The sequence below is a fragment of the Nuphar pumila genome, chromosome 11, assembly GCF_984573655.1.
Source record: "Nuphar pumila chromosome 11, dmNupPumi1.hap1.1, whole genome shotgun sequence".
In the NCBI taxonomy this organism is placed as follows: Eukaryota; Viridiplantae; Streptophyta; class Magnoliopsida; order Nymphaeales; family Nymphaeaceae; genus Nuphar; species Nuphar pumila.
Window position 1 is genome coordinate 4,062,608 of NC_143259.1, and position 12,278 is coordinate 4,074,885.

General features: G+C 37.1%; 1 protein-coding gene across 4 annotated transcripts in view; it reads right to left on the reverse strand.

The window, feature by feature from the left end:
- Positions 1 to 12,278, reverse strand: part of NS1 (Class II aminoacyl-tRNA and biotin synthetases superfamily protein) — a 31,694-nt gene extending 19,416 nt beyond the window's left edge. Inside the window, exons 1-5 of one of the 4 annotated variants that reach the window (XM_089981089.1) lie at positions 11,759 to 12,278; positions 8,415 to 8,483; positions 8,233 to 8,343; positions 7,710 to 7,814; positions 5,581 to 5,718 (exon numbers count right to left, since the gene is read on the reverse strand). In XM_089981089.1, coding sequence (XP_089837215.1) covers positions 5,581 to 5,718; positions 7,710 to 7,814; positions 8,233 to 8,343; positions 8,415 to 8,483; positions 11,759 to 12,205 — 870 coding nt within the window. In that variant the 5' untranslated portion in view covers positions 12,206 to 12,278. The remainder of the gene's footprint in view (positions 1 to 5,580; positions 5,719 to 7,709; positions 7,815 to 8,232; positions 8,344 to 8,414; positions 8,484 to 11,758) is intronic. The other 3 variants (XM_089981090.1, XM_089981092.1, XM_089981091.1) reach the window with 3 other exon arrangements.

The window sequence follows — 12,278 nt, forward strand, 5'->3', positions numbered from 1 at the left end:
CGGACCCCATTATTCTAGGCAGACCATTCTTGGCCACTATCAACGCGTGTATTAATTGTCGTACTGGGAAGATGAATGTTTCTTTTGGCAACAAGCGATTGCGAATAAACATATTTGATACTGCCACGAGAACGACAAGAAATGACGAATGCTTCCATATGAAGGACATTAAATTCAAGCAATCCGATTCACAATTGGCTAATTGCATAGATAGATATTTGGTTTATGGCTCACCATCATATGAGAATCGTCTCCACGAGATGCACCAAGATTTTCAATCAAACATGAAGACTAAGTTTGTTCTTAGCAGAAAAAAAAAGTCATCGCAGGGTAAAAAAGGGTAGAGTTTAAGGAAATGTAGTTGACAGGGCAAAAGATGAGAACATATATCTCAAACCTCCCGATTGAGCATGACCTCGAGTCCATTGATCTCATGAACGATAAAGGGTAACCAGAGATCTGTCTGGCTAAAGACATAAAACTTAGCGCTTTTTGAGAGGCAACCCATATTATTGTTGTAATTATAATAACCAAGTAGTTTTTCTATTTATTTATTTTCTTCTTTCTTGTGTTTTATGAGCATGTATGATAGATCATGTATACATTTCATTTCTTGGATATGGTTTGAGTTACAGGTGATACGACAGTTTTCAACACATATATTAGGTGATATCTATCCCTTCTCTTGTGTGTCTTTTGTTTCCTAGTGTGCATTTATTTAGTTGCATATAAGCATGGGTGAGTATCACTGAGGACAGTGTCATTCAAGCATGGGGGAGGGTATAGTTTGCACCCAAATTTTTTTTTGTCTATATATTTATTCTGATAAAAACTCATAAAAATTAAGCTTTTACGGAATGAGTTTTAACCTTATATGAATGCCTTACATAATCAAACATTTTAGAGAATTTTTTAAGCCCCACAAAAAAAATTAACACTGATTTAAAAAACGGGGCCATTTACGTGGATTTCAAAGAAATGATGGTAGATGCAGGTTAGAGTTTATTTTGAATCACACATGAATATACAGAGCATTATTTTTGAAAAACTAAGCAAATGAACAATATTAGAAATAAGAGGTCAAAAGTGAAAAAGGGCATACGTTTAGTTGTTTGATGTCTTTGTTATTCCCTAGTAGCTAGGCTCAAACACAAGTTAAAGTGTTTGATTTTCACGTCGAAAAGGATGCCGAAGGAAATCACTTATTTGTCTAAATCAATACATGTGGGCTATTTGGTTCAAGCAAGTAGAGCCCGAGGGGTGTTTATACTTGGTGCCCTAAAGTCATCTCTTTGGGAGCTACCGGCCCGAAAGCCCGTTACATGAACTTTATAGAGAGCCTAAGAGCTATGTCACAAAGACTCGCCTAACTGGGTGTCGCACCCGCGTCGACGCGATGCGATGCAGGTGCATGTGCGGCACCCAGTGCGGTCAACCTGACCCTAGGTGCATTGACTGCACCCAGGGTCATTTATGTCTAACTTTTGGACTTTAACTTTATATATGTCACAGGGACTCTTCAACTGGGTGCCACACCCATGTCGCACCCGCACCCGCACCCGCACCCGCACCCGATGCGATCAACCTGACCCTGGGTGCGGTCAACACACCCAGGGTCATTTATGTCCAACTTTACTTTATATATATATTATGCCACAACCCCCGCACCCGGGTTTTTTTAAAGTGCCGCACACCCGCACCCACACATGCATCTGCACCCGCACCCGCACCCGCACCTGCACCCATGTGACATAGCCTAAGAGATGTTGACATTGCACATGACAAGAAGAAAACTATAGGTAAAACTATAAAAATAGAAGGTCTAGTGACTCGAGCAATTAAGTATGGGAGATACTTTGTATCTAGTGCCCTAATGCCGTCTGGCCTAAAAGTCACTGACCCAAAGCTCGTTACACGGGTCACGAAAACTTGAAAATTTATTATAGTGCTCAACTGAAAGAAAAAAAAAAGTGTGAAAAAATTAAAAAAATTGAAAAAGAAAAAGAAAAAAATCAAGAGTATAGAGACAAAGTTCACTGCTTAGAAATAATTATGAAAACCTGTGCAGAAAACATATAAATGAGGATAAATAAACAATGACGTGTACATTTGATTTTATGAGAATAAAGCATAAATGATTACGATGTTTAGAAAAGTAAAGAAAAAAGCTTGTATTCTGTGGTAGCAGGTAAAGACTCAAAATATGTTTTGAAAGTGTAATGGCATAAAATATCGGTCTAGACGAACTTCTTAACTGCCTAATGCTTATTGAAGTTGAATATTGATGTATACATGGTAGAGATGTTTGTGGGTAGCATCACTGCAAACCCTCACGAGACCTTACTCGTACACTGGGGTAACCTAGGGGTTTAAAGGGCATGTTGCATATACTAAATGCAACTGTGAATCCTACAAAAGTGAGTTAGGTTTTGTTTTGGCTGTTTTGTAGTGTTTTTGTTAAGAGTTAGTTTGCTTGAGGACTAGCAAACGATAAGCATGGGCGAATTTGATCATGCATAATTTATGTATTATAGATTCACGTCTTTATGCATGATTTGTTGAAAAATAATAATTTAAGAACCTAGACTTATAGATGTTTTTTTTATGTTATTTTAAATTCAAAATGAGAAAAAACGCACAGTCTAGAGCTCCCCTACGTGTTTTGAAGTGTTTCAATTAGTTTAGAAACTTTTTTTAGTATTCTAATTAGTTTAGGAATGTCTACTTTTGAAAACACGTTTTTAGAAGTATGGTTTTTAGAATTTTTGAAAAATTAGGAGTTTTTAGAAAATTGTGTTTTGCCCTAAGTTCAAGTTATAAATAATAGTTTTTTTAGAGGGAGGTGTCTTCCTCTAGGAATTCATGCCAGCTCCTCCTTCTCTCTTCTCTCTCCCTTTAAATCCCAGCCGGTTCTCCCCCTATTCTTCTCATTTCTTTCTCCTTATTCTTCCTTCTTTCTTTTCCCGTCTCTCGCCGACGACTTTTCTTGCTCATCGAAGTGCCCGTGCAAGCTCGGAGAAAGGTCATCTCTTCTTCTCAACCCCTCCGTCGGAAGCAACCACGAGGTACGTTTCTTCTCCCCCGTTTCTTTATTTGTTTTGCACATAGTTTAGATTTATTTCATTGCATGTATAAGAACGTGATTTCACATGGCATTTAGTGTACAATAGAATTTAAATTTTTGTGGTATTCATTTAGTTGAATTCTGTATTTGTTTTAGTGTTTGAAAACGCATAGCGTGAAATTGCTAAACGGATATCACACGGACCTGCGTGATTAATGTTCTCACGCAGATCCGTGTGGACGTGTTGTGCCTAACAGCGTATGGTGAACCAGCACGGATCTGGATCAGCGTATTTGACAGTCTATTCTTTGCTATAATTGGTTGGTCGATCAGCGATAATGCAGATCCGATTAATGCATAAAGAAGGATACGGAAAATGTTGTATGCATGATTTGTAAAATCACGCAGGTTATCAGATAATGTCTATCCTGATATCCTTCTGAGGAGAGTGGTCTGCACTTTTATGAGTAATCAGATCAGCAGATCCGGGTGTTGAAGAGACTGAATATTCAGATCTTTGATTCCTGAACCACTGTTCCAGCGCATCTAGGTAGTTTTATGTTTTTTTTTGGAACACAGTGTGATCAAATTCGAGATTCCGAGCTGTTCTCCGAATCACGGTTTGCTGAAATCAGCGTAGACTTGCTATGAAATTACATTTTTTATTCGCTTGATTTTTAGCAGACTATGTTTTCTTGCGTATCAGAATTAAAGTTTCACGAGATTAACATCAATCACGCAAACTCTGGTTATGCGTGAGTGATGCTGATCATTGTTCAGTTCTGTGTAGTTTGATTAATTCATGCGTGATCTAGTTAGTATTTTTTTTTTGCGTAGTTTGGTCAAATCATTTGCACCATTGTTTTTGCTTAATCAGTTTGTCTTAAACTTGTGCAGTTATAATTAATTAGTTATGTTTTAGTATAGGTTTTCTTTTATTCAGTATTTTATTCAATTAGTAATTCAGCATTAGTTTTTAGTTTTGTTAAAATTAGTTTTAGATTGTTTACTTAGATTAGATTTATTTGTTTCCTTTATTTCTTTATTAGTTAAATTCAAGTTAACGCCTTCTTTTAGTTAAATTATTTAAGTTTGCTTCAGAATTAGTGAGATCTAGTTAGTTTATTAAGTTGAGTTAGTTTTTTTTGTTTTATTCAATGTTTTTCTTGAATTTAAGTAGTTAGTTTGTTTCAAGTTTGTTATAGAGTAGTTAAAATATTAGTTTGTTAGAATAGTTAATTTGATTCTTGTTTATTTTATTGTTATAACTAACATTAGTATTAGAAATAGTTCCCTTTGTTTCGTTTGTTTTGCGGTTTTGAGTTTTGCAGGGGAAGTCTTTGTGTGCAAAGAGCCCTTGAGTAGCTTTTATAAGCATGTTGGTTCAACTGGAGCATTGCGTTTACAAGGGGCCAGACCACAAGCAAAGAAGACCCTTCATTTTCCTTTTCTTTTGAGCCCTCTGCAGAGGGTAACTCATTTCATTTATTTAATTATTTCTATTCAAGGCAATAAAGATTGTATTTGTGTGGGGTACGAAAGTATTTAAACATGTTCCCTATGTTCGACCTTGACTTCGCCACTAATGTGAGCCGAAAATTAAAATTTGGTGCACGGTTTACACAAACGATTTTCGTTGAAAAGCGCTTTTAAAAATACTTTCACGAAAAGTTGCATATGTCATCAACATACAAAAAAATAACAATAACACCATCATGACTATGATATAGAAATAAAAAGTTATTAATAGAAACTTTCACAAATATATGTTCCTTAACAGCACGATAGAAACTTTAAAACCGTGTCCTTAAAGCTTGCTTCAAGCTATAGATAGAACAATTTAACTTACAAACATACCTTCTTGGGTCTCTCAGTGAAAATCTAATCAGATGCTCCATATAGACCTCTTCATTCAACTCACCATGCAAAAAAACGTTTTTTACATCCAGTTGAAACAATGGTCAACCAAATGACAACGCGAAAGAATACAATTCTGATACTAACTATTTTTGTCATTGGGCTAAATGTCTCTTCATAATCTATGCCTTGACATTGGTTATACCCCCTTAGCAACTAACCTGACATTGAATCATTCTATATTGTCATCTAATTTATACTTAATTTTGTATACCCACTTAGTGCCAACTACATTCATGTTTTTTGGTCTCTAAACAACAGACCATGTATCATTTTGATAAATAACTCTAATTTTATCTTTCATAGCTTATGACCACCTTTTGTCCTTGATAGTTTCACCATAATTGCTTGGTTCTTTAGCTTCACGATAAAAACTTGAAAATCAACGGTAAAATTTTCATAGAAAACAAATCTTTCAATCGGATGTGTGACTCTACTGGACCTCCTCAATTCCTCATGATAATTCTTTAAATGGCAGCCAAACTTTGCAACAAAAATAGTGGTACATCACCAGTCAAGCAGCTTATATGAAAAGCTTAAAAAACAAGTGAATTTCATATTTAACTAGCTAAACACATTACAAGAACAAAAAAACATACCAAAGTTGTCACAGTGAATTGTTCTCCTGCTCCTTCACAATCTGAAGCAGTGATGATCGGGCTAGCAATCCAAACAAATCCATTATCTTGGAAAAATTTGTGAGTCGCATATGCTAAAGCATTTCTCACTCTCATAACCTACAACCAGCATGGTGCAGCAGTCAAAATGCTGTCTTAAAAGGTGAAAGATTAAACTATAAAAAAAAACTTTTAAAATTAGAAAATGCAAATAAAAATCGTTGAATATACAGATCCAGATAAAGCAAAACCGATTTAGGTGTGGCATGGTTTTACTATTTTATGATTGTCTAATGGACAATGAACAAGTAACTACAATACTCCAAGGGCTATACATCTACAGTTACATAACAGCATTAAATAATAGCCATAGATTTATGGCTATTTGAGATCGAACAAAGCACCAGAAGATGAAATCTGGAACATTTTATCCGATTGGATATGCACTTGCTTATAATAATGTGAAATCCCAACTTAAAATATGAATTCTGGAATAATTGGGAATGGAAAAACAGGCCAATATACAAAATTGGACCCTCTTCCCCGATTGATCAAATGGTCAAAAATAAAATTTTAAGCATGACAGAGATCATGTGCAGGGGAGCCATTTTAGCAAGGGATTGGCATTTGGAAATTAGGAAAAAATCGAAAATAGAATAAATGATCAAGATAGATCATTCATGCAAATAACAGAAGCGGTCTTACCAGCATTTGGACTAACTACATCAATTTTGCCATCCAACACATTAACCATCCTGCCGACATAAACACTAAAAAGTGGGTATTTTCTAGTTCTTTAAGATCATCATAATGATTATCGTATTACAATTTCTTGAACTAGAAGTTAGCCTGATATTTGAGAGCAAACCAAGTAAATAAAACAATCTAACATAACTTTTTTTTTCTTTTATTCTTAATACTGACTACTATGGATGTGTCTCCATATAGTCAATGGAGGCCTTTATGATTGAGACAAATTAGTCAGACTACTTTACCCAAATGCTAAAAAAAAAACAACAAATGCATGAAGGTAATAAAACCCATTTAGGTTGACCCACAAGATGCATGTGTTTTAAGGAGACTCTAGGTTATGCATACATCTAATATAGACATGCCAAAAAACATGACCAGAGTTCATTTTTTTTAACTTTTACAGAATTATAAACATAATTCAGAACTTCAAATATACTTATGTCAATTAGAAAAAAGAAAGCCCATAAATGAGGCCTCATTAGTCCAAAATTCCAAATAAAAGTGCCCAAGAGCTGGCTAGCTCATGTCTGGCCTTTAACCATGAGAGCATCACAAATGTAGGATAAAAATCTGTCATAGAGTTTGACAAGACCTAGACAACTTTAACACTGCAGTAATTGTGCATATAGCAACCATTTCTGGCAAACCATGTCACAGGGACTCAGCATAGAGGCCGTTGCACCCGCATCGACGCGGCGCAATGCGATGCGGGTACGGCACCCGGTGCGGTCAATGTGACCCTTGGGTGTGTTCAACCCGCACCCAGGGTTATTTTTGTCCAAAATGCACACGGTCAACTTTGACCAAGTCCATTTTGGTCCATTAAAACAGGGAGGGGCTCAAGAGTACCTCGAAAATGGGTAGGGGGTACCTCGAGATCCCTCATTAAAAAAATTAAAGGGGGTACCTTGAGCCCCCCCCCCCCCGGCCCCCATTAAAAAAAATTAAGGGGGTGCCTCGAGTCTCCCACCCAAGGTATATATATATCCTCCTGCACCCAAGTTTTTTTAAAGTGACACACCCGCACCTATGTGACATAGCTGGCAAAGATGCAGATCTACCTCCTCCACCTACACTAAAAGATATTTTTATTCAATACGAAGCAGGTATAGTCCACAAATATATGATCATTCACAAAATTGAAGAAAAATGTAGGTGAAAGGCATGCAAGAACACATTAATGACTAACAACAAACCACTCTCACTGTCAACATTCCTTGAGAGTTGAGACAATGCAAAATTTAAGAAAAAAACACTAGCACATGTGAAGCAATCAGGGAAGACCTCAATCTCTTTGAATAAAATTTAATGAACTAAATTTGAATAAATGTGCAAGAAAATTAACTTTCTGAACATACTGCACCAAACGTGTTTGTCCGCGGACGGAGGTGGGCTACAGTTCTCAGATATTCTCTACTTGCCTTCTTCTTTTGAATAGGAAAGGATGGATCACTTTGTCCAACCTACAAGGGATAGAAAAACATTATAATTACCCAGAACAAGCACTTAGATTTGGACAGCCACAACAGCAAAAGATCTAGTCAAATATTCAATCCTGAGTATATATTATAATAAACATGATCATATATGTCAATTTATTGCTTTGAGAGAAATAAGAAGGTATATCCCATGCAACGCAACTTCTCAACCAATGTGCTGAAACATCAAGATCACAGAAATAAAACAATTTATAGTTACACTCCAAGTTTTGCACCAAATTTATCTGATCAGGCAGATTAAGAAGTATAATGTTATACGTGTAGATCTGAAAGCAAAATGCAGGTGGTATGTGGCATTCCATCACTATACTTGCAAGCTATCATCTAATCATAGTTTATCGTAGTCGAGATAAATTAATGTTCAAGCATCCAAGATCCTTACTGTGACAAGTTTCTCAATCCTTAGCTCCACTTTCTGCCTTGATCCTTGACTTTCTACTAAAACACCCTCGACCCAAACAGATGCACCAGTTGCGACAAGGCCAGACGTGATCTAATAAGCAACAAAGTTTAGACCTCCAAAACTTATTAAGTCACTGGCAACACAATGGGTGAAGAAAGTACCTGATCATAGCCTTCAGCATCAGGGTTTATTACACATTGCATATTTGAAAGGCATGAACCATCATTGACCTACATAAACAAAAAGACTAACATCAATGGAAACCTATAAAGCATTAACATATGGTTCCACAAAGAAGGAAAACATACATGCATGTGCTATGACAAGTTGATGCTAGCAGGGTGACGTTGGCACAGGTACCTGACCTGGGATAGACAAGTCCCAGCTTGAACAGTAAATTGGGCAGGATACATGTCTCAGATAAAAATTATCAATGATCCTGACCCCTCTTGGTTCCAAAACATATATACATGGACCCTGATCTTAAGTATTTCCCTCATCAGACCTTGATAGGGAGAACTCAAACCTTGCTTTCTCTCCAGGCCATCAGGCTCTAATGGACCCAACCCAGCCTCAACCCAATGCCTGCCCTAAGATGCTAATATTTTCACCTAAAACTGCCTAAAGGCCAAGACACTAGAAATATGAGAACTACCTTCTGCTGAACTGGGCATTTCCAACACCCTTTTCAAATCCAACCATGTAGATTGTTCGGCATGGTGAATTTGCTAGGAATTAACTGCTGGATTGTATATTTTCGACGAAAAAATACAACTTTTGGATGCTTGAATATTTATGAAGATTATGAGTCATTGATTTTAAAGCCTTAAAAAATCTTGTTTATGCATCATAATCGGTTGATTTAAGAGAAAATAGCATGAAAATCGAAGTTCACATGGTAGCTCTCATACTCTAGTGAATATATATATAGAGAGAAAGAGAGAGAGAGAGAGTGGCAGTTGCCTACTACTTTTTTGGCCTACCGCCAGCCTCCTAGACTTAAGAAGGGTTGTTCCATGTTTTCCTTAAATCTGACTCTACAAATGTGTTCTACATGCTTGATTTTATAGGAATAAATCGTCTGATTCCGACATGCATGTAGGTTTTATAAGGTTTAAAAAACTACGATCTAAGATTTTCATAAATATTCATGGCTTAAAACTAATGTTTTTTTATTGAAAAAACATGATCCAAGTCGTTTCCTAGCAAATTGACCATGACGAATATATCTACAGGGTCAGATTTGTGAAAAACAACCTGAAAATACTTGTTCGCTCACAGTCTGGCCTACCGCCAACCTATTGTACTTTTCAAGGGTTTTCATGCTTAATTTATAGAAATCGACTCTTGGATCATCTTATTCCGGTAAGCATGTAGGTTTTTATAAGGTTTAAAAATCAGCGGTCTAAGATTTTCATAAATATTCAAATCTTAAAAAATCATGTTTTTATCGAAAAAACATGATCCAAGTGTCCTTTCCAAGCAAATTGTCCAATACATTTGTAAGGTCAGATTTGAAAAAAAGAATCCAAAAACTGTTGTTTGCTCGTGGTAGGCTGGCGATAGGCTAGAAAAGTAGTAGGCAGCTACTATTTTTCCTATATATATATAGAGAGAGAGAGAGAGAATAATGTGCAAGTTCCAAACCATTTATCTCCCGGGACCCAGACCATCTCAAACCTCTTTAAAAAACATACTTGCATGTGTTTAGTGCTTAATCCAAACCTATATATGTGTTTATCATTGCTTATTCACAAAGAATCATGCTTTAGATCCAATCAATTTAACAAGAATTCTTGATTTTTAGTTAATCAAGTTTTTGGTGTAATATAAACCATTGATTTTTTTCAGCTAAAAATGCATCTAAACATGAAAAAATGCTTAAACCAATACATGTTTTCTACTAAATAAAGCATAGAGATCCCATCCACGCATTTAGACAAAGTAAAAAACACATATAAATATGTTTTCTAAAGGGATTTGGGACAATCTGGGAGATAAATGGTCTGGAACTTACACACTAATATATATATATATAGGGTAATATATTCGTGTTAAATGAAATATGCTAAATGGGTTTTTCGGGCTTTTTCGTTTTATTTTTAAATTCTGACCTTACAAATGTGATCTATGTATTTGATTTTATCGGCATCAACTCTTAAAGTGTTTGATTCCGACGAAGGAAACCAAACTAGAAAGCGGAACCGGAAGTGAGAAGCGAGATATTTTAAAATTTATAAGAAGCAGGAAGCAAGAAATCAATTTAAAAGTGAAATAGGAACAAAAGAGGAAGTGATATGGGATCAAATGGGAAGTAAAATACAAATCAAAGGAGAAAGAAATAAAAACTAAAATAAAAATGATTATTCTTAAATTTTGTGATTTCATGGTGTAAGAATTAAATTCTTCTCAGAATCTAAAAAATAATGGTTGCTAATTTAAAGAAAGTACATGAGAAGTGGTGGGAAGTGTGAAGGAATGCACATGGAAAACATAAAAAGAAGTTTATAAGAATCATGTAAGGAAGTAGGGAAGAATCGTGAGAGAAAGGAGAAGCATGGGAGAATCGAGATTCCTATCAAGTTTTGGAAGTGAGGAGTTCCACACTTTCAAAGCGAATTTCAGGGAAGCGTGTTTCTTGCCTATCTATGAAGCTTCTAGTAACTCTGATTCGACATATGAGTGAGTTTTTATAAGGTTCAAAAAATCATCGGTCCAAAATCTTTATAAATTTTAGAGGCTCCAAATATCATTTGTTTATAGAAAACACGATCCAGGTGTGGATTCCTGGTAAATCAACCATGCCCAACACATTTATGGGATTGGAACTGCAAAAAAACAACAGAAAAGCCTAAAACCCCATTTAGCATGTTTCATTTATATTTATATTTATATTTATCTATATACACTTTTTTTTATTTTTTTGAGAATGGAAGGATTAGTAATTTAGAAGGATAGACGCTTTAATTTTAAGAATCCTCCTAAATCCATGAGGTCGATGTAATTGGCTTACGGCCCTATTATCCAATGTCGCAGAAACGTGGATTTTTTCAATCCTGGGCTTTCTAAAACAAAAGACACTCACGCTCTCACGTATTGTACTGTGCCAAGTGCACGTGTAACAGAGAACCAGAAAGCAGACACTTCAATAAGCCTCAATGCTTCAAACGAAGAACGCTAAGCCAGAAATCTTAACGCCTGTGTAGACGTAAAAATATAGCATAGCAATGAATACAAAACTCTCCATACTTATCCACTCAACCCAAGAACACGGGACTAGTCCTTTTTCCGCACGGAGTTGCACCCAATTGCCCGGAAATTGAAGCAAGATGGAAATAAATATTACCTTCGTTTCCACGATGAAATATCCCAAGTGCCCAATTCATCTAGGTTTTATGGATAAGTGGCGCATCTAAGCACGCCCAAATTGCGATAAGAAGCGAAACACCAATCCAAATTCCGAAAGGGGAGAACAAGAAGAAACGAAGAAAGACTTGAGTATTACTTCGATAAAGGTAACGGTGCTCTGAATCCGGCACGTCCGAACCCATCCTCGAACCACAAGCCGCTGCCCTAGCCGATCCAACCCTTCATCCGGCCCGCCTTTCACATCGACGACCCGAAGGCGCTTCCGGAACGCCCGGATCCCCTCACCGGCGGGAGGTTCGGGGGGAGCATCACTCGCCGTAGCCGCCTCCTCCGTCGAGACGCTGGTGCAGAAACGCCGCCGATTCTCGGGAGAAGACCGCGCGCTTACGACGAGATAACGGAGGAGAGTAGGAGGGACCGCCGAGGGAGTAGCAACGAATACCGTCCTCCGTTGCCGGAGAATGGAGTTCGGAATTCCGGCGGGGCGGAGGAGGTAGCGGAGGGCAGCGGTGGAGCGACCGGAGAGGCGGACGGAGTAGAAAGAAGCGGCTGAGGGGAGCGTTAGGGTTACCGTTGCCGCCATTCTCTCTCTCTCTCTCCAGGCCCCCTACTTGACGGAGGAAGTCTCGCTTTTAGTAATTGCAGAGAGAGAGAGA